At 26.3% G+C, this 20,786-nt stretch overlaps 1 protein-coding gene across 5 annotated transcripts in view; it reads left to right on the top strand.

Annotated features, from left to right (window-relative positions):
* The window catches only part of LOC127277611 (diacylglycerol kinase theta), an 89,980-nt gene that overhangs the window by 61,470 nt on the left and 7,724 nt on the right, over positions 1-20,786 (top strand). For all 5 annotated transcript variants that reach the window (XM_051298885.1, XM_051298888.1, XM_051298887.1 and 2 more), the window contains 10 exons: positions 3,653-3,787; positions 4,323-4,440; positions 4,926-5,113; positions 5,767-5,979; positions 6,231-6,365; positions 10,206-10,380; positions 13,882-14,183; positions 14,270-14,558; positions 16,072-16,228; positions 19,789-19,896. In XM_051298885.1, coding sequence (XP_051154842.1) covers positions 3,653-3,787; positions 4,323-4,440; positions 4,926-5,113; positions 5,767-5,979; positions 6,231-6,365; positions 10,206-10,380; positions 13,882-14,183; positions 14,270-14,558; positions 16,072-16,228; positions 19,789-19,896 — 1,820 coding nt within the window. The remainder of the gene's footprint in view (positions 1-3,652; positions 3,788-4,322; positions 4,441-4,925; positions 5,114-5,766; positions 5,980-6,230; positions 6,366-10,205; positions 10,381-13,881; positions 14,184-14,269; positions 14,559-16,071; positions 16,229-19,788; positions 19,897-20,786) is intronic.

The raw sequence follows: 20,786 nt of genomic DNA, 5'->3' as shown, positions 1-20,786 counted from the left end.
TATTTTTTTCTTTTTGTTTCTTATTATTATTATTATTATTATTATTTTTTGCAGAAAATTATGCACTGAATATAATAATTATATTTAATGCAAATACATTATTTGCTTCAAGTAAGTAAATATATGGGACGGTCCATGCGCCAAATCAATATATCGTCAACTTTGACCTCTTTGATTTGGCTCAAATTTTTTTACCATTTTGTGTACCCTCCAAAAAAGAGAGTTCATGATTTTTTTCAAATTTTTTCATTAAGGCCAGGTCCAAGTGAGGCAGCGCCATCTACATTGATACTAAAATTTTGGAAAATTTTCAACAACCTTTTCTTGAAAACAAGATGGTAAAATGCTTTTTCCTTTATGGATAATTGATTATTGGCAAGATATACATCAGCTAAAACTTTTTTTGAGTTAAAATAATAAAAAAAATTTCATGTCGATAAATTAAATATGAGCACTTTTTTCACAAAAACTGTAACAGTACTTTCTCAGAAATTACAATCAAAAATGCAATTTCCATTTGGAAAATTAATAAACGATAAAAAATACACGACCTAAGATTTACCAATCACGAAAATAACAAAAAAAAATTTTATTAAATATTTAACATATTGATACTGCTTTACTGATTGTGACAGCCCTTTGGTAGATTATGTATTTCAGGTGGTTAGCAACAGCGCCAATCTCCTCCTTTCGGCAAAACTGCGAAACGTCTGGTGACATATATAACCTGCCAAACGGCTGTCATAATGAGTAAAATATGTTATGTTAAAATACTTTTTTTTTGTGGTAAATCTTAGGTCGTGTATTTTTTAGCGTTTATTAATTTTCCAAATGGAAATTGCATTTTTGATTGTAATTTCTGAGAAAGTACTGTTACCGTTTTTGTGAAAAAAGTGCTCATATTTAATTTATCGACATGAAATTTTTTTTATTATTTTAACTCAAAAAAAGTTTTAGCTGGTGTATATCTTGCCAACAATCAATTATCCATAAAAGAGAAAGCATTTTACCTTCTTGTTTTCAAGAAAAGGCTGTTGAAAATTTTCCAAAATTTTAGTATCAATGTAGATGGCGCTGCCTCACTTGGATCTGACCACATCACTTTTCCACACGGGTTACTATATTGTTTGTAATTTAAAGGTTAAGATTTTGTTTTTAAAACTGTTTGTATACTTCGACTTTTTTCCAAAAAAACTACTTCCTCTTACAAAAATTTAAAGCCTAGTCCGATCGTAGGGAAACAATTTTTTCAAAAATTTTTAAAATTTTAGAAATTTGTTTTTTTTTAAATATTTCCGGTTTTGTTTTATACTACGTAATTTTATGTATTTTGATGCGCTAATTACGAAAATCATAGTCAAAATACCAAAAAATTTGATTTTTATGGTAAAAACCATAAAAAAAGTCCTAAAATTTATAGTTTTTATGGTTTTCACCATAAAAATTAATTTTTTCGGTATTGTCACTATGATGGTTGTAATCAGCGCCTTAAAATACATTTTTTATGTCTCATGCTTTTTTTAAACTTTTTCATATTTTACCCAAAAATTGAAAAAAAACCATAAATTTTAGAACTTTTTTATGGTTTTCATCATAGATATCAAATTTTCGGGTAAAATATGAAAAAATAAAAAAAAGCTAGAGACATAAAAAATGTATTTTAAGGCGCTGATTACAACCATCATAGTGACAATACCGAAAAAATTAATTTTTATGGTGAAAACCATAAAAACTATAAATTTTAGGACTTTTTTATGGTTTTTACCATAAAAATCAAATTTTTGGGTATTTTCACTATGATTTTCGTAATGAACGCATCAAAATACATGAAAGTACGTAGTAAAAAACAAAACCGGAGATATTTTAAAAAATTCAAAATTTCTAAAATTTAAAAAATATTTGAAAATATTGAAAAAATTGTTTCCCCACGATCGGACTACCTAGGCTTAAAATTTTTGTAAAAGGAAGTAGTATGTTGGAAAATTTTTTGAAAAAAATTTGAAGGATACAAACAGTTTTAAAAATAAGATTTTAACCTTTAAATTACTAACAATATAGTAAATTTTAATTTTATAATTTTTTGCATGAAATTTTTGAAATATTGAGTTAAAAACACACATTTCGAAAAAAAATTACTTTTAAAATTGATGCATTTTTAAGGAAGTTATGAGCATTCAAAAATAAAAAATAATTAAAATTCTCTCCAATTTTGAAAAATTCATATCTCGTAAGCGACTTGATGAAAAAATTTGAAAAAAATTATGAAGCTCTTTTTTGAAGGGTACAAAATGGTAAAAAAATTTGAGCCAAAACGAAGAGGTCAAAGTCGACGATATATTGGTTTGGCATGGACTGTCCCATATACAATGCCGCGTACAAAGTAAAAAAATACATAAGCAATAATACAAACATTGTTGTTTACAAATTTTCTAACACCTAATTCAATTTATTTAAGTAACTATGGGAATTGACCAGAAATTTTTGTGTCAAACTGAGAATTTTATATTAAAAATAAAAATTCATCTGTAATTTCACTTTTTTCGTATAAATATTGTTATTTTTTCTCGAAAATTCTTCTTTTATTTAGCGAATAAATAAATAAAATTTATTTACATTTAACAAATCTCAACGAAATTATCGATTTTTTTTTTTTTTGAATTCATAAAATTATTGACCAAATTTTATTTGGTTAAAATAAAAATTTTATATGCGCTGAATAAAACTTTATTTGTGCTAAATAAAATTTTTTATTTGAAACAAATAAAAAGTTATTAGGCACTGGGACAAATATATTTTTATTTGGTTCAAATAAATTTTATTTGTCTCAAATAAATGTAAATAAAATATTTCTCTGGGTGTATTGTCTGAAATTTTTTTTTTTTCTTTTTTTAAACCATTTTCCCATTAAAATTCATTTTCTTTTTGAATACATAAAGTTTTATTTTATTTATATATACTTTTATGTATACAAACTGGCACAAAAATTCTCTAGTTTTCTTTCAGTTTTTCATTTTTTGTATTTTCTAAAAAAAATTTATATTTTCTTCTAATTCTCTAAAATTCTCGAATTTATTTTTATCGAATTTTTCTTCAATTTCTCTTTTTTTTTTAATTCCTAAAATTCTCTGTTCATTTTGAAAATTTTCGATTTTTCTTTTCTGTATTTTCTAAATAATTTTTGTTTTCTTCTTTTAATGCCTAAAATTCTCTTATTCTTTTCAATTTCTTCGATTTTTTTCCATAATTTATATTAATAAAAAAAATTAATGAATATATTTTGTAAAGTTAGAAAAGTAAATTTATTTATATATTTTGGGTTTTTAAAATTTCATAATAACATTTCTTGATTTAGTTAAAACAAAACCGCGAATTTTGGTTCTGAAGAAAATAAGCAAATCGAATCGTTTTTACAAAATTTTAAATAGGAAATAAATTTTAATCATCTGTTTAAATAAATAATTTTTGTAAGTTTAAAATTTTTTTTTCTTGAAAATTGGTATTTGTTCTAGTACATATTATCAATAATAATATTTAAATTTTTTAAACGTCAATTATAAATATTTTTTTCTCGAAGTTCTGCATTTCCAAGTATGAACGTCTTTAAAAATACAATTTTCATTTTTAATAATATTAATTATTCTTTTTTTTCCAGAAATGATAAAAGTTTACGATGGAAATAATTCGTTCAGACGGAGAATATTTCGTGTGATTAGCGTGCCTCGACAAGCGACAACGGAGCAAATTCTTACATCTGCGCTTCGAGCGTTTCACATCAAAAAAGATCCGAGTATGATGTCTTTACTTTAATTCACATATTCAAAAAATTCATTAAATTTTGTTCTTAAATTAAATTTTTATATTTCAACTTTAAGTTATATATTACATTAAATATAATATAATTATATTACAATTTAATTAATATGTTTTACTATTTAATTAGGTTTTTATTGTTAATCAGATTTAACTGACGTATTTAATTGGATTTTATTGTTTATGCGAATTTCATTGTTCAATTTGTATTTCATTGTTAAATTACATATATTATATAGTAAGTTTACACTTTAATTGTTTATAATTACATTTTATGGAACAATTATATATTCGTTTTATTGATAAAATTACATTTTATTGTTTTGAAATTAAATTTTATTGTCATGTAAATGTTAATTATTTTATACTGATAAATTACATTTTATTGGACAATTATATACATTTTACTTTTGAAACTTTATACTTTTAATTGTGAAAATTTCATTTCATTGTTGAAATTATGTCTCAATGTTAATGTCACGTTTAATGCTAATTTGTCCTTGAATTTTCAGATCATTTTTACCTAACCGATCTGTACGCCACTGAAGAAGTTCCATTATCTGACCCTTCGCCACTTCAAAATTTAAATCGCAGAGAGGGCAAACGTCCGGCTGTCTTTCTACGATTTAAGTAAGCTTTTCTTATAATTTAAAACAAAAAAAAAAAAAAAATACATTTTATTTTACAAAATTTAAAAAAATGAGGTATTTTCTGCGAATAGAGTTTTTAAAAAATTTTTTAATTATTGAATTGGCTTAATACTTTGGTAAATAGTTGTTCTATATGGGAATAATAAATTCCTAAAATATTATTGAAAAGAAAATTATAGAAAGTAATGGAAGTTGAAATTTTAAACACTGTTAATTCAAATCCACATAATTATATAAAAAAAACGATATTAATTTGTAATTAGAGGTTTTTGAATCATTTTTCATATAATTCTCAATGTTAACATTTTTTTTTTAAATAAAAAAAAATTGTAACCCCATTTTTTTTAAAATTAACTCTTATTTTTCATTTCCAATTTACTTTACTTGTATAAAGAGTCGTAAAATTATTTTTCTTTTTTCTGTGTTAAAAAATTATTTTTTTGTGATTTTATGATGAAATTTTAGGGATAGCGACAGTGGCGAAGTGAGGGTCTATCCAGGGAAACTTCAAGTTTCTGAATCCTTTTGTATAGTTCCGGTCACTGAAACGACAACTATATCCGATCTCATTCGAGAGGCGCTTCTTCGTTTCGGCTTGCAGGATTTTATGTACGAGGATTATCGATGTAGTGAAGTTCTTCTCGATCGCGGAGGTTTGTATACATTTTAATATATTAAAAAAAAAAAGTGAATAGAAATTTCATTTTTTTTTTCTCATCGAAATTTTTTCCATACATTCTTTTTCTTATTAATAAAATATTATTTTTATTAAATTAAAAAGTAATACAATTTTTGTAAACAATATAGGCTTATTTTACTCATTGAAACTTCCTTTGCAATCGTAATTTTTTATAATAAAATAATAATAAAAATTAACCTTGGTTTACGGGTAACAATTTTTTTTATACATTTTTTCAAAACCTAAAATAATATTAAATAATATTTTTAAAAAAATAATTTTTAACAATTTTTTCCTATTTTTCGAAAATAGGAAACAAAATTAATTTTGTTTGGTTGAAATTTTTTTTTCTGCTTTCTAAAAAAAATTAAATAATTACATTTACTGCCCTTTTGTAGTGCAACTATATGAAAAAATATTTACACAAAGCGGCATATTTAAATATTTTTAAATGAAAATTTTACTCACTAAAAACTTTCGATGAATATAATAGCCCCTGGGATGGTATAATTACTTCAGTTGACGGTATAGTTTAAAATTTTTGTTTATTTTAAAAATTCGTTATTTCGTTAAGAAATATAAATTATACATACTGAAAATAAGATTTTTTTTGTTTGTTCATTTCAGTTACAGAACGGGTACTCTCGTGGGACGAAAAACCTTGGGAAATTGTGAAGATGCTGGGACAAGATTCAATTAGGCAAATGGAATTGATGAGATTTTATCTGCAATTAAAGCAGGACCCACACGGTCCTAATCTTGCTTTGTTTGTTGGTAACCTACCGCCAAATCTTTCTCAACGCAATTATGAAAATATGTTGACCGAATTCTTAGGCAAAGGTGTGTATAATGAAAAATTTTAACGAAACTTTTCAAGATTTTTCCATATTTTTTATTCAAAAAAAAAAAAAAAAAAAAAAAACAAAAAAAACAAAGAAATTTTTTTTTATTTTGAATTAATTAAATATAATTGAACTTATATTAAAATGAATAATTAAAGGAAATTGTATTTTTTTTTAATTTCATCTTCAATAATTTTATTTGTAATTTCTTACAAATTTACTAAAAAAAAAAAAAAAAAATTCTTACAGAAAACAAATTTTCATCAATCGGACCCATATATTACGAATACGGTTCGATGGTCATTATATACGAAGATTCGAATAAAGCGGTTAAGGCTCTCTATATGTTACGTGAATCGAAATACGAAGATAAACACCTTTTAGGTAAGTTAGAATTTGTCAAATTGAATTTTTTTAAGTTCTGTACATTTTTGTAATTTTACCTCATGTAAAAAGATAATATCTACCTATGTTACATTATAATAATAATAATAATAATAATAATAATAATAATTTTTTTTCATTTTAATATTTGATTTTTATTAAGAAAAAAAAACTGATTGTGGTACAAGAGTTCATTTCCAAATTTAAGAGATCTAAAATTTTTTTTCCAAAGTACAATATTTCGGGGCGCATGATTATTCCATAATGTGAATTATTTATAATTTTCATTTTATAGAATTTTATTAGATAGAATTTTACTTTATTCAAAATTATGTATTTCGAATTAATGTTTAATAGAATTTAAATTAACTAGAATTTATACTTAACAGAATTTCTATATAATTAAATTTTTATTTAACAAAATATTCTTTTAACATAATTTCCATTTAGCACACTTTTTATTCAAAAGAATTCTTCTTAACACGAATTTTTATTTATCAGAATTCTTATTAAACAGAATTTTGCCTGAATAAAAATTTTTTAATACCACAATTTTTATAAAAACCAAATTTTCATTAGTCCGAATTTTTATTAACACAAAATGTCATTTAATAGAAATTATAAAACTTAAAAATTTTCATTTATTCTACATTGCAAATGGTCGAATAATAATCAAACGGCAGAAATATTTCGGCGCCAATTTTAGAATTGACCAATCACAATTTTCTTGACAGATTCTCATTGGTTAATTTTAAAAAATGGCGCCGAAATATTTTTGCCGTTTGATTATTCGACCATTTGTAATGTAGAATAAATGAAAATTCTAAGTTTTATAATTTCTATTAAGGCCATGTGGAAAATACAGTAAATAAGTAGAACGGCCCAATTCCTTTAACCCTTTTTTATCATTCCTCAAAATTTCAACCCGAAATTTCTTCTCATTTCTGAACTACCAAAAAGTGTCTTTGTCTCACATGGCCTTAAATGACATTTTCTGTTAATAAAAATTCGGACAAATGAAAATTTGGTTTAATAAAAATTGTGGTATTTAAAAATTTGATTCAGGCAAACTTCTGTTCAATAAGAATTCTGATAAATAAAAATTCGTGTTAAGAAAAATTCTTTTAAATAAAAAGTGTGCTAAATGGAAATTATGTTGAAAGAATATTTTGTTAAATAAAAATTTGATTACATAGAAATTCTGTTAAGGCCAGGTCCAAGTGAGGCAGCGCCATCTACATTGAAACTAAAATTTTGGAAAATTTTTCAACAGCCTTTTCTTGAAAACAAGAAGGTAAAATGCTTTTTCCATTATGGAGAATTGATTATTGGCAAGATATACACCACCTAAAACTTTTTTTGAGTTAAAATAATAAAAAAAATTTCATGTCAATAAATTAAATATGAGCACTTTTTTCACAAAAACTGTAACAGTACTTTCTCAGAAATTACAATCAAAAATGCAATTTCCATTTGGAAAATTAATAAACGCTAAAAAATACACGACCTAAAATTTACCAATCACGAAAATAACAAAAAAAAAGTTTTTTAACATAACATATTTTACTCATTATGACAGCCGTTTGGCAGGTTATATATGTCACCAGACGTTTCGCGGTTTTGCCGAAAGGAGGAGATTGGCGCTGTTGCTAACCACCTGAAATACATAATCTACCAAAGGGCTGTCACAATCAGTAAAGCAGTATCAATATGTGTCCTGACGCGGTGAAAGGGACCTTATGATTAAATAAATCGATTTTTATTTTTTTATACCAATCGATAGTTTTTGAGTTGCTTTTTCATTTCCAACAATTAAAATTTGTCTCCTTCAAATACTTATTGTGTTATATAGCTTTAAACATAAGTACTTTTCCGCGTATTCTCGGGCGCCTCGTGGCTACTGCAAAACCACTACCACTGCTCACCACTACGACGCTACCCTCGTATATCGGTGAGCGTGTTTCCTTCGTGCATCTTCGGCTCTACCATTTCTTGTCTCTCCCCACTAGTTCTAAGCTCTGATGTATACATTGCGCTGGCCCCGGAAAATGGATTTATCTCATATTAAAGCCAGTAAAATTGCAACAAACAATTTATTAGATTTTCATTATTTTAATAATGTATAATAATAATAATAATTTATATTTTAAATTCAAGACATATAACTTATTTATACAGCAAAAGTAATGTTATTTTTACTGTTGTAAGAAAAGTAAAAATTGAAAATTTCTCTGTTGATAAAATAAATAATAAAAATTAATTTTATTTGATAACAACGATTTTCAGAGAATTAATAAATAATTATTAAAAAAATGTTTAAACATTGTCAAAAAGGGGTTTCGTAAATTTCTTCTCATCTTTAAAGGATAAAGTATTTCGAGTTGGCATTTGGAGGAATAATAGAGGAATATTATTTTTGCAATAATATTGTGAGGAAATTATTTTATTAAAGATTTAAAGTGGAGTAATTTGGGGTAAGTTAGTTCAGCAGCGGCCACTAGCTAGAATTGGCGCCACCTTCTGGGCCACTGACACATAGATTCAATGTCTGTCCCCACTTCTGTCAAAAATCCAACTTTTATAACCACAAAATTACTTTTAAAAATGGAGATGCTTCTTAATCAGCTCGCCCTCATCTAATTAATCCGACAAATCCGAACAAGATATTTCAAGTTATTTACGTATTATTTTGTCAATCAAAATTAATCGATTAACTTTAATAGAAAATGAATCCATTTGCCGGGCCCAGGGCAATGTTTACATCAGAGCTTAGAAAGAGTAGGGAGGTACAAGATATGGTAGAGCCGAAGATGCACGAAGGTAGCATGCTCACAGACATATGAGTGTAGCGTTGTAGTGGTGAGCAGTGGTGCTGATTTGCAGTTGTACGTTCCCACTACTCAAATGTCTATTTTCGTGCTACACTTCGAGCGCCTCTCCTGTAAAATTTGCTTTGGAACCGTAAGGTCCCTTTCACCGCGTCAGGACACATATGTTAAATATTTAATAAAATTTTTTTTTTGTTATTTTCGTGATTGGTAAATCTTAGGTCGTGTATTTTTTAGCGTTTATTAATTTTCCAAATGGAAATTGCATTTTTGTTTGTAATTTCTGAGAAAGTACTGTTACAGTTTTTGTGAAAAAAGTGCTCATATTTAATTTAAAGACATGAAATTTTTTTCATTATTTTAACTCAAAAAAAGTTTTAGCTGGCATATATCTTGCCAGTAATCAATTATCCATAAAGGAAAAAGCATTTTACCATCTTGTTTTCAAGAAAAGGCTGTTGAAAATTTTCCAAAATTTTAGTATCAATGTAGATGGCGCTGCCTCACTTGGACCTGGCCTTAAGTATAAATTCTAGTTAATTTAAATTCTATTAAACATTACTTCAAAAAACATAAATTTGAATAAAGTAAAATTCTATCTAATAAAATTCTATATAAAATGAAAATTATAAATAATTCACATTATGGAATAATCATGCGCCCCCAAAATTTCCAAAGAAAAAAAATTTTAAACTATTAAAGAAGTTAAGGAGGTTCTAGTGGAAATAGAATTAAAATTACTAATTTAATTAAACTTGGTCCACTATTAGATAAATGTTTGAAAATTATGTAGCTAAATTTTTGAGACCTGTAGGTTCTTGTGAAAAAAGTTATGATCGTTTTTGATTTTTAACAATTAATATTGAGTCTTATATGGGAATTGGGTACTTTTTTCATACATATATATTATTTTGAAAAAAATTTCCTTTGGAAAATTTTATCTATTACAATTAAAAAATTTCAATCTAATGAAAAAAATGAATGGTTTTTATTTTTTTTTTACTTTTTGCAGTAATGCTTTTACCCAGTATCGAGCCAAGAATGGTACCAAGCCATGTCCAGCCTTTACTAGTTTTTGTAAATGTAAAGTCGGGTGGTTGTCAAGGGCTTGACTTGATATCGAGTTTTCGCAAGCTTTTGAATCCCTATCAAGTGTTCGATTTGGATAACGGTGGCCCACTGCCTGGGTGAGTGAGAAATTTCATTATTTTTACCGCACAGTCATATCTTAAATTAGAGATTTCAATTTTCCATTTTATTCTTGAAATTGATTCTTCTGAAATATTCCTTTACGTAAGTTGAAAAAAAAAAAAAAATTAAAAATTTTATTTCAGCTTCAAAATATTGAATTATATTCAGTTTTAAAAGATCTAACACGTTTGTAACTTTATCATGCTAATAATAGCTTTAAATTAAGTAATAATAATAAGTTTTTACAAATAATTAACAAAAATCTCATAGTTATGATATTTTAAAAATAAACTTTAAAAACATCAGGGCTGATGAATATTAACGAAGCAGAACTACGCAACGTTTATGATAAATGATTTTTAAAGAAATAAGTTTTTAAAATGAAAAATTCTATAATTTTCTGCCTAAAAAATATTTCTTGTATAGTTTTTATTAATCAACAATATACGATGTATTCCTCGCCAAAGTGTAAGTCCATCTGCAATTGCATCTCCGATTTTTTTTTCTTTTAGTACTAATTGAGAGTAGCTTCCATGAATTTTTTCAAATTTTTTTAGCAAGACGTTTTCGAGTTATGGAATTTTGAAAATTGGAGAATTTTCATGAATTTTAATTTTTGAATGCTCATAACTTTCTTAAAAATGCATCAATTTTAAAAGTCTTTTTTTCAAAATGTGTGTTTTTAAACGTACTTTTCAACAAAAAAAATCGAATTTTTTTTTAAACGATGTTACTATCAAATTTTTGAGTTTTAATGATAAAAACTCATTTTTCTCATTTGACGTACTGATCGATTTTTTTCAAAATTTTTTCTAAAAAATTACTTCTTTTTACGAAACTTTTAAGCCTAGCCCGATAATGGGCAAACGATTTTTACAATATTTTCGGAATTTTTCAAAAATTTTTGAATTTTGAATTTTTTTTTTTAAATATTTTTGGTTTTTTTTTATACTACGTACTTTTATGTATTTTGATGCGTTGATTACGAAAATCATAGTGACAATATCCAAAAATGTATTATTTTTTTTAAACAAATTAGAAAAAAATTCTTTGCTTTTAGAATTCTATAAAATAGTTGAAATTTGATTTAAAATGTTTATGGGAATTTTTGGGGTAATTTACAAAAATATATATAGCGCGAACGACAATTAAAAATTTTTATTTCGGTAATTTACGGAAATTTTCGAGGTAATTTATGGAAATTTATACGGTAATTTATAGAAATTTATTTGGTAATTTATAGTAAACTTACCGGAGCTATGATAGTTTGATGATAGTTTAAATCTTGAAAAATGTATAAAAAAAGGATAAATCAATTAGAAAATTGATTACTTCCTTCATGGATCAACTTAAGGAATACAACTTTTGCTGTTACTGAAGTAGAACTATATTAACATTTGACTTTTATTTAAATAATACAATGTTTAATAATAAAACGCAGAATAACACACAAAAGTGCAGTCAAGTATAAATAGCAAAAAAAAAAAAAAATATATTTTTTTGATCAAACGTTTTTTTTTATTCAATTCCACTACAATATACAATACTAAAATAGCAACAGAAATTGTATTTATTAGTGCACATTGCTAAGGGTTAGTCCACTGACTTTCGTCTAATAGTGGTTGCGACCAAATTTTAAAAAAATTTAGTTTTAATATATGTGAAATTCGATGATTCCCTGAGTTCATTAACCATAATATTATGGTAAAAATTTTATTCCCTTTAAAAATATTAAATATCAAAAGTAGGAGGTTCACAATGTGATTTTGTAACCTTAAATTTTTCAATTTTTTTAAAAACACTATTATTAAAAAACTATTAAAAATTAGATGTTGGAACTCACCAAAAACATAAATCACTTTATTCTGCACAGAAGAACGAAAGAATTATTGCAAAAATTTATTATTTTTGGATGATATACGATTTTAAAAAAAATTTTATTTAAATATTCTCAAGATTTTTATTTACTTATAACTTTTTTGTCGGTGCTCCGAAAAAATTGAGGTTTTGCACAAAGATTTTTTAAAATATTCTTTACCTTCTATTAAAATCTTACTAAGGTGTTTTGCTTCGTTTTGGAGATATTAATTTTCAAAATTTTTTATTTAAAAAGGTTAATTAAAAGACTTGAAGTTAACTGACCAATTTCAAATCGCTACATTTTAATATATTTTTATAAAAAATGGAGCAGTTTGAATTTGGTTAGTTAACTTCAAGTCTTTTAATTAACCTTTTTAAATAAAAAATTTTGAAAATTAATATCTCCAAAACGAAGCAAAATACCTTCGTAAGATTTTAATAGAAGGTAAAGAATATTTTAACCTTTAAATTCATAGTTTAAGGTAGATTTTTTAAAGTGAATAAAAATAAAAAATAGCTCGTTCTCCATCACCAAATTTTGATAAGATGAATAAAGAAGATTTAACTTAAATTTTAAAACCAAAATGGGATTTTTTCATTAATCGCCTGCGAAGATATAAGTGTTAAAAATCAGAAAAAATCCTGAAAAATTCAACATTCAAGGTAAAATTTCACATATTTCTATATTATAAAAATAAAAAGCCAACATATCATGTGAAAGTACTTGGAAAGTACTTATGGTTAGGTAGGAATGAATTTTATAATATTTATATAAACTTTCTTGGAAAATATAAATAAAATGTGACAAATTTTGACATTTTACAGGTAAGTTTGAATATTAATTTTCACGTAGTATTTTGACCTTTTTTACACAATTATCAATTAACATTGGTAAATTAGACTATTTTCAACAAATATCAATGAAAAAAAATTTAATAACTAAATTATTTCTGTTCTTTTTTATAAAATTTCCAAAGTTGTCAAACTAACCTATTTTCCGTGCAACTCAACTTAAAAACTAAATTTCAACGTAAATAAAAAAAATTTCATAAAATAATTGTCAAAAATGAATTGTACGGATATTAAAAGTCATTAATACAAAATACCAAATTTTTCTAAAAATAGGCTGCAACGACTATAGGTAAAATAAAATGGAATGACGCTAGATTTTTTTAAAATTTGGTCGCAACCACTATTAGACGAAAGTCAGTGGACTAACCCCTAAAAATATTAAGTTTTTTGTTTAAACATCCTGTGGGGACAGGTGAAATTTTGACGTTTTCAGCCTTAAAAACCACCTTTCACGAAAAATTATAATGTTTAATATACAAAAGTAACTATTGGTTTTTGTTTGTAATCACAGAAATGACCTTTTTACATTGGAATCGAAATATTATGTGAACATTATTTGTGATTTTGCCTTTCACAACATGAAAAAAATCAAGTTGTGCGCTACGCGGAGAATCACCCATATATAAAAAAAAAATATTTTTTTAGGTAAATAATTTTATAATTTTCCATGATAAATTAAAATTGATTTATAATCGTTAATCATAAACGTTACGTACTTCAGTATCGTGAAAATTATTCTTTAAAAAAAAAAATACAGAAATTTTTTTTCGATTTCTTTACTTTAGATTGTACGTGTTTCGCCATATAAAATATTACAAGATCCTGGTTTGCGGAGGAGATGGAACAATAGGCTGGGTGTTACAGTGTTTGGATAATGTTGGTCAGGATAGTGAATGTTCATCTCCTGCGTGTGCAATAGTTCCTCTAGGTACGGGAAACGACCTCGCCCGCGTTTTAAGGTGGGGTTCCGGTTACACTGGTGCTGAAGATCCCCTTAATTTATTAAAAGACGTGATCGAAGCAGAGGAAATAAGATTGGACAGGTGGACCGTTGTTTTTCATCCCGAAGAAAAAGAAGACGCTGCAGGTTTGTACAAATTGAAGAGAAAAAAAAAATTGCAATTAAAAAAAAAAAAGCTTAAAAAAATATGTAAATTTAATTTTTGAAATTAGTGGCAGGTTCGACAAGTGAAGACAACTCGCAAATTCTTGTGATGAACAATTACTTTGGAATTGGTATCGATGCGGATCTTTGTTTAGATTTTCATAATGCAAGGGAGGAAAATCCAAATAAATTCAACAGTAGATTGCACAATAAGGGAGTTTATGTGAAAATGGGTTTGAGAAAAATGGTCGGACGAAAGCCATGCAAGGATCTTCACAAGGAAATTCGATTAGAGGTCGATGGAAAATTGGTGGAATTGCCTCAAGTCGAAGGGATTATTATTCTTAATATTTTAAGGTGATAGATTTAGAAATCTATTTTCAAATTTATATATAAAATAACTTAATATTTCATTAAGATTATTATTGAAATTTTTAAAGTTAGAATGTATAAAATAATTTTATTAACTATATTGGATATATGTGTCCTGACGCGGTGAAAGGGACCTTACGGTTCCAAAGCAAATTTTACAGGAGAGGCGCTCGAAGTGTAGCACGAAAATAGACATTTGAGTAGTGGGAACGTACAACTGCAAATCAGCACCACTGCTCACCACTACAACGCTACACTCATATGTCTGTGAGCATGCTACCTTCGTGCATCTTCGGCTCTACCATATCTTGTACCTCCCTACTCTTTCTAAGCTCTGATGTAAACATTGCCCTGGGCCCGGCAAATGGATTCATTTTCTATTAAAGTTAATCGATTAATTTTGATTGACAAAATAATACGTAAATAACTTGAAATATCTTGTTCGGATTTGTCGGATTAATTAGATGAGGGCGAGCTGATTAAGAAGCATCTCCATTTTTAAAAGTAATTTTGTGGTTATAAAAGTTGGATTTTTGACAGAAGTGGGGACAGACATTGAATCTATGTGTCAGTGGCCCAGAAGGTGGCGCCAATTCTAGCTAGTGGCCGCTGCTGAACTAACTTACCCCAAATTACTCCACTTTAAATCTTTAATAAAATAATTTCCTCACAATATTATTGCAAAAATAATATTCCTCTATTATTCCTCCAAATGCCAACTCGAAATACTTTATCCTTTAAAGATGAGAAGAAATTTACGAAACCCCTTTTTGACAATGTTTAAACATTTTTTTAATAATTATTTATTAATTCTCTGAAAATCGTTGTTATCAAATAAAATTAATTTTTATTATTTATTTTATCAACAGAGAAATTTTCAATTTTTACTTTTCTTACAACAGTAAAAATAACATTACTTTTGCTGTATAAATAAGTTATATGTCTTGAATTTAAAATATAAATTATTATTATTATTATACATTATTAAAATAATGAAAATCTAATAAATTGTTTGTTGCAATTTTACTGGCTTTAATATGAGATAAATCCATTTTCCGGGGCCAGCGCAATGTATACATCAGAGCTTAGAACTAGTGGGGAGAGACAAGAAATGGTAGAGCCGAAGATGCACGAAGGAAACACGCTCACCGATATACGAGGGTAGCGTCGTAGTGGTGAGCAGTGGTAGTGGTTTTGCAGTAGCCACGAGGCGCCCGAGAATACGCGGAAAAGTACTTATGTTTAAAGCTATATAACACAATAAGTATTTGAAGGAGACAAATTTTAATTGTTGGAAATGAAAAAGCAACTCAAAAACTATCGATTGGTATAAAAAAATAAAAATCGATTTATTTAATCATAAGGTCCCTTTCACCGCGTCAGGACACATATTTATAAATTGTATATATATATATATATATATATATATATATATATGGTGATGTAACAATTTTTCATTTTGAAAATGTTATAATTAACTATGAGGAAATGTTGGTAGTTGGGGCTCCGGTGCGAATCCTTGGGGACCTGACAAGGAAGATCAGTTCAACAAGCCGAATCACTGGGACGGGATGCTGGAGGTTGTTGGGGTCACGGGAGTTGTTCATCTAGGTCAAATTCAATCTGGCCTTCGCACTGCAATGAGGATAGCTCAAGTATGTTTTCAATTTTATACATATTTTATTTATTTACTTTTTTTTGCTTTTCACGCACTTTTTTTCTATTTACTGTTTACTATTTTTCATCAAATGATTATTATTTTATTTATGTTTTAATTATTATAAGTTCAGTTTTGAAATATTTAACTTTTTTTTCTTATTAAATTACAGCACCAATTTAAAATGCGATCATTGTTTAGGGTTGCCACGTTACCTTGAAGAGTCAGGGAATTTTATAAATTTGAAAAATATTCTGCAATAGTTAGGAAATATATCTTCAAATTCTGCAAAATAATGAATTTTTAATACATTATTCTATGTTAAAAGTTTTATGATTGTCTTGATACTTTGCTAAATTGTCTTATTTGAATGCAACAACTTTCTAAAATATTAACTAAAAAAAAAAAATTATAGAAAGTATCTTTAACACAAATTAAAAAATTTCAATTTGCAAACAGAAATTTTATGAAGGATTTTTCATGTACTTTTCAATAACAAAAAAAATTTTAATCGACCCTTTTATCAAAATCCTTATTTTTCAGTTTTAACTCGCAATTTGGAAATTTTTTTTTTCATTCTTTCTATTTTAATTAAAAAGCGGAGAATTTTTCCAATGAAATGTATAAAAATGAACTTGGGATAAAAAAAAAATTTTTTCCCTGATTTTTAATCCTAGACAGCACAACATAGCTGGCTCATACGTAGAAACACATCTGGGGTAGAAAACTACCCCAAAATTTGTTTTATTGCTACACGGAGAGAAGGGCGTAGTAGATCTTACTACTATCTCAGTTAAATCTACTAAACAGTGTCGTTCATTTTGGACTGACTAAACATTCAGTTGAATGAACGATACTGTTTAGTAAAAAAATTTACACGATTATCGATAGAAAAAAATTTACCGACAGAAACGAAATGTAGAAATTTGATTGGATGTCCGCAATCTGGTTAATTGTGAACAACCAATCAGATTTGTGCATTTTTATTCTGTCGGTAAATTTTTTTGTGTGACAGAACTATAGTAGTCCCTCTGACTACGCTGTTTAGTAGAATCTGGACTAAACGTGTTTAGTAGAATAGACTAAATCTCTTCTCTCCGTGTAGAATGTTCATATTTAACGTATAATAACTTTATTATCAATTATTTTCTTCCTTTTTTATGAGACAGAAGATAGCGTTTTTTTTTTTTAATATGATCAAAAATATGGCCAAAAAATACAAAATCTGCAAAAAATGCCAAAATTTGAATTTTTCTGCGGGTAGTTTTCTACCGCAGATGTGCTTTCTAGGGTTAAATTTTCTCCAAAATCTATTGTTATTCCACTTTTTTATTTAGATACACAGCCTTTTGAAAAAAAAACCTCAGCTTTTTAGTGAAAATTAAAAAAAGGCCTTAATTCGTCAAACTTAAAAACAGGAGTTAATTTTGATAAAAATGAGTAAGGGCCAATTTCACCAATTCCGGTTAAAAGTAAATCAGCGATTAAATCCCTAACCGACCAATCATGAGCGGTTAAATTGACTTTAATCGATGATTAACTTTTAACCGGAGTTGGTGAAACTGGCCCTTAAATTAGTAAAATAATAATTATGTGTGACACTCCACGAGAGAAGGGACCTTATACATCAAAAAAATTTTTAGGTTATGTTTGTGATTTTTTGAAGTGAAAATACTTACATGTGAATCAACTCTTAATACAAAACATTTATGTTTAAGCCTCCATGACATTAAAAAAATTTAATAAAAACTAATTTTCATTTTATCTAATTAAAAAGAAACTTTTTATCAAATAAAACCATCACTAAACATAACCTAAAATTCATTTATTTAATTTTCTTTTAACAAAATATTTATTTTTGTTATTCTAAGAAATAACTTTTCTTGTCCTGAAAAATCAGGAAAAGTCAGGAAATTTTAGTATAACAAAAGCTTGGAAACCCTGATTGTTATATCCAATTTTGAAATATGGGTCACTCCATAAGAAATTTTAATTCAAGATTTTTTTTGCCCGAAACATTTTTTTTACCGAAATCAATATAAAAAATAAGAAAATACACGTATTTCTTTATTTTTTTATTTTCATAAAAATGAAGGAAGTTATTATTTTTTTAAATTTAACGTAATCAACTCTCTAAATCTGAATTAGTAAAAATGTTTACTAATTTAAATTAGTGACTCACTTTTTGCTTCTGAATTAGTAGAATTTTACTCATTATTAGTAACTTTTAATAACAATTAGTAAAATTTAACTAATTCTAAAGCAAAAAGTGAGTCACTAATTCAAATTAGTAAACATTTTTACTAATTCAGATTTAGAGAGAAAGTCAGTGTATTTTTGAAACATTTTTTTATTTATTCTACTAATGAATAAAAAATTATGCTGTATATGAAATTTGTTCACTTTTTCTCAAATTTTTCAAATATGTGCTCAAAAATAACGTACCTATAACAGAAGCATTAAAAAAGTTAAAATTAAATTTAAAAAGTGAGTTTTCTCAAAGATGGACACTTTCGATTTTTAATTTTTTTTTTTTCATTGCAATCTCTGATGACTGAAGAATTTTTTCCCCTATCTGCAAAACTGGTACTTTTAGTTTTTAAATTACTATTTTTAGTTTTCTTAGTACGGCTCACAAAATTTAATCACTTTTTAAATTTAATTTCAATTTTTTTGTTGCTTCCGTTATAGGTACTTCATTTTTGAGCACATATTTGAAAAAATTTGAGAAAAAAGTGAACAAAAATTTCATATACAGCATAATTTTTTATTCATATTAGTACAATAGATAAAAAAAATGTTTTAAAAATACACTGCCTTTGATGACATTAAATTTTAAAAAATCATAACTATTTCTTCATTTTTATCAAATGAAAAAATTAAAAAAATACGTATTTTCTTATTTTTCACATAGATTTTGAAAACAAAATGTTTTGGGCAAAAAAAATTTTAAATTAAAATTTCCCGTGGAATGTCCCATATAGTTTCAATATTGTTTTACACTGAAAAAAAATCCTGGTTAGGCTATATTTAACATTACTTTCTAGTTATGTTAACCAGAATTCTAGTTGAATTAACTAGAATTCTGGTTTACCTAACCAGAATCAAAATGTTAAATATACCCTAACCAGAATTCTGGTTATTCTAACTAGAATTTTTTTTCAGTGTAGTTTTATATAGAAAAAAATTTTTTTTTATGTGTTATTTTAGTAAAATTAATAATTGTATTTTGACTTTGCAAAAAATATTTGTAGTTATAAACTTTACATTATATATTTATGAAAAAAGAAGAAAATAATAAGTGTACAGAATGAAATTAATACCTCTCATTATAATTTAGCAGCTATAAACTTATGGTTGAAAATTACATGTTTGAACTGTTATAATAAATGGTATTGATATGCGTACGAAGTATTGGATCGATTTCACTGCAATATAATCGTATAAACAAAAGGAAATATTAAATTGATAAAAATGAAAATATGTTGAAAAGAAACGAATATTTGTTTCCATGTATTAAAATTTCAAAATTATTAAATTTAAATTATCAAAATGCAGGGTGGTCACATAAAGATTCATCTGCACACGGACACTCCTGTACAAGTGGACGGTGAACCTTGGGTCCAGAGTCCTGGAGATGTTGTGGTCTTAAAATCCGCATTGAAGGTAAAAAAAACGTTACAATTTAAACCCCATATATTCCACAGAAATGCAAAATAGCCCGGACATGACAATGTTTCCTTTCTTTGTTTCTTACCTTCTCTTTCTCTCTCTCTCTCTCTATAATATATGTATTTATTAAAATTCTTTACTTCATAGTATATCTTTGCACTTCTGAATCCTATATATATATATATGGGTAAATCCACGAAACTTTTAACTTTCAAGAAAAAAAAATTTTTTTCTTTAATTTGCAGGCCCATTGATGTCACTTTGTATACACGTTTAAGTACATTTTAGCACTACAAATTCATATGCGTGATTCATTTTTAGCTCACACTGTCAATGTTTAACTCTTTAAACTCTTTAATGTTAATAAATTACATATAAAATTGAAAAATTCTACTATTTTTATTTTTGATATCGGAGTGGTTTTCGCAGTATTTCCGTCCTCTGAACACGATTCTGGCACCCAAATTTGCTTAGCATATCAGAATTTTGAGAAAAGAGGGGCTAAATACTCCAAAAAAGTGTTTTCAGCATATTCTTAACTTAATAAAATTTGTTTCACTCAAAATTCTTAAACGGCGTTTTTGTGTTCAAATATATGTATGAAAATGTTTCGATCACACCATAGATTGACCTGTTTAAAGCAAAAATGCAGTTGTGCCTTTCAAAAATGTATAAATTTAAATGAAATCACGATTTTTATTATCATCTTTAAATTATTGCCACAGAAATACAATTAGAGGCACATCATTGAAAAAGATCTTAAAATTTTTGTTTTTTCATCACCTTTTAAGAAATGCATTGAATTTTTATTTTTATCCAACGTCGTAATAGATATTTTCATAAGAAGACGTTCAATTGAATTTCTTTTAAAAAGTGCTATCACT

The sequence above is a fragment of the Leptopilina boulardi genome, unplaced genomic scaffold, assembly GCF_019393585.1.
Source record: "Leptopilina boulardi isolate dan_hultmark-lab unplaced genomic scaffold, ZJU_Lbou_2.1 LbouV2_172, whole genome shotgun sequence".
Classification (NCBI taxonomy): Eukaryota; Metazoa; Arthropoda; class Insecta; order Hymenoptera; family Figitidae; genus Leptopilina; species Leptopilina boulardi.
This window is presented reverse-complemented; position numbering and strand designations above follow the sequence as displayed.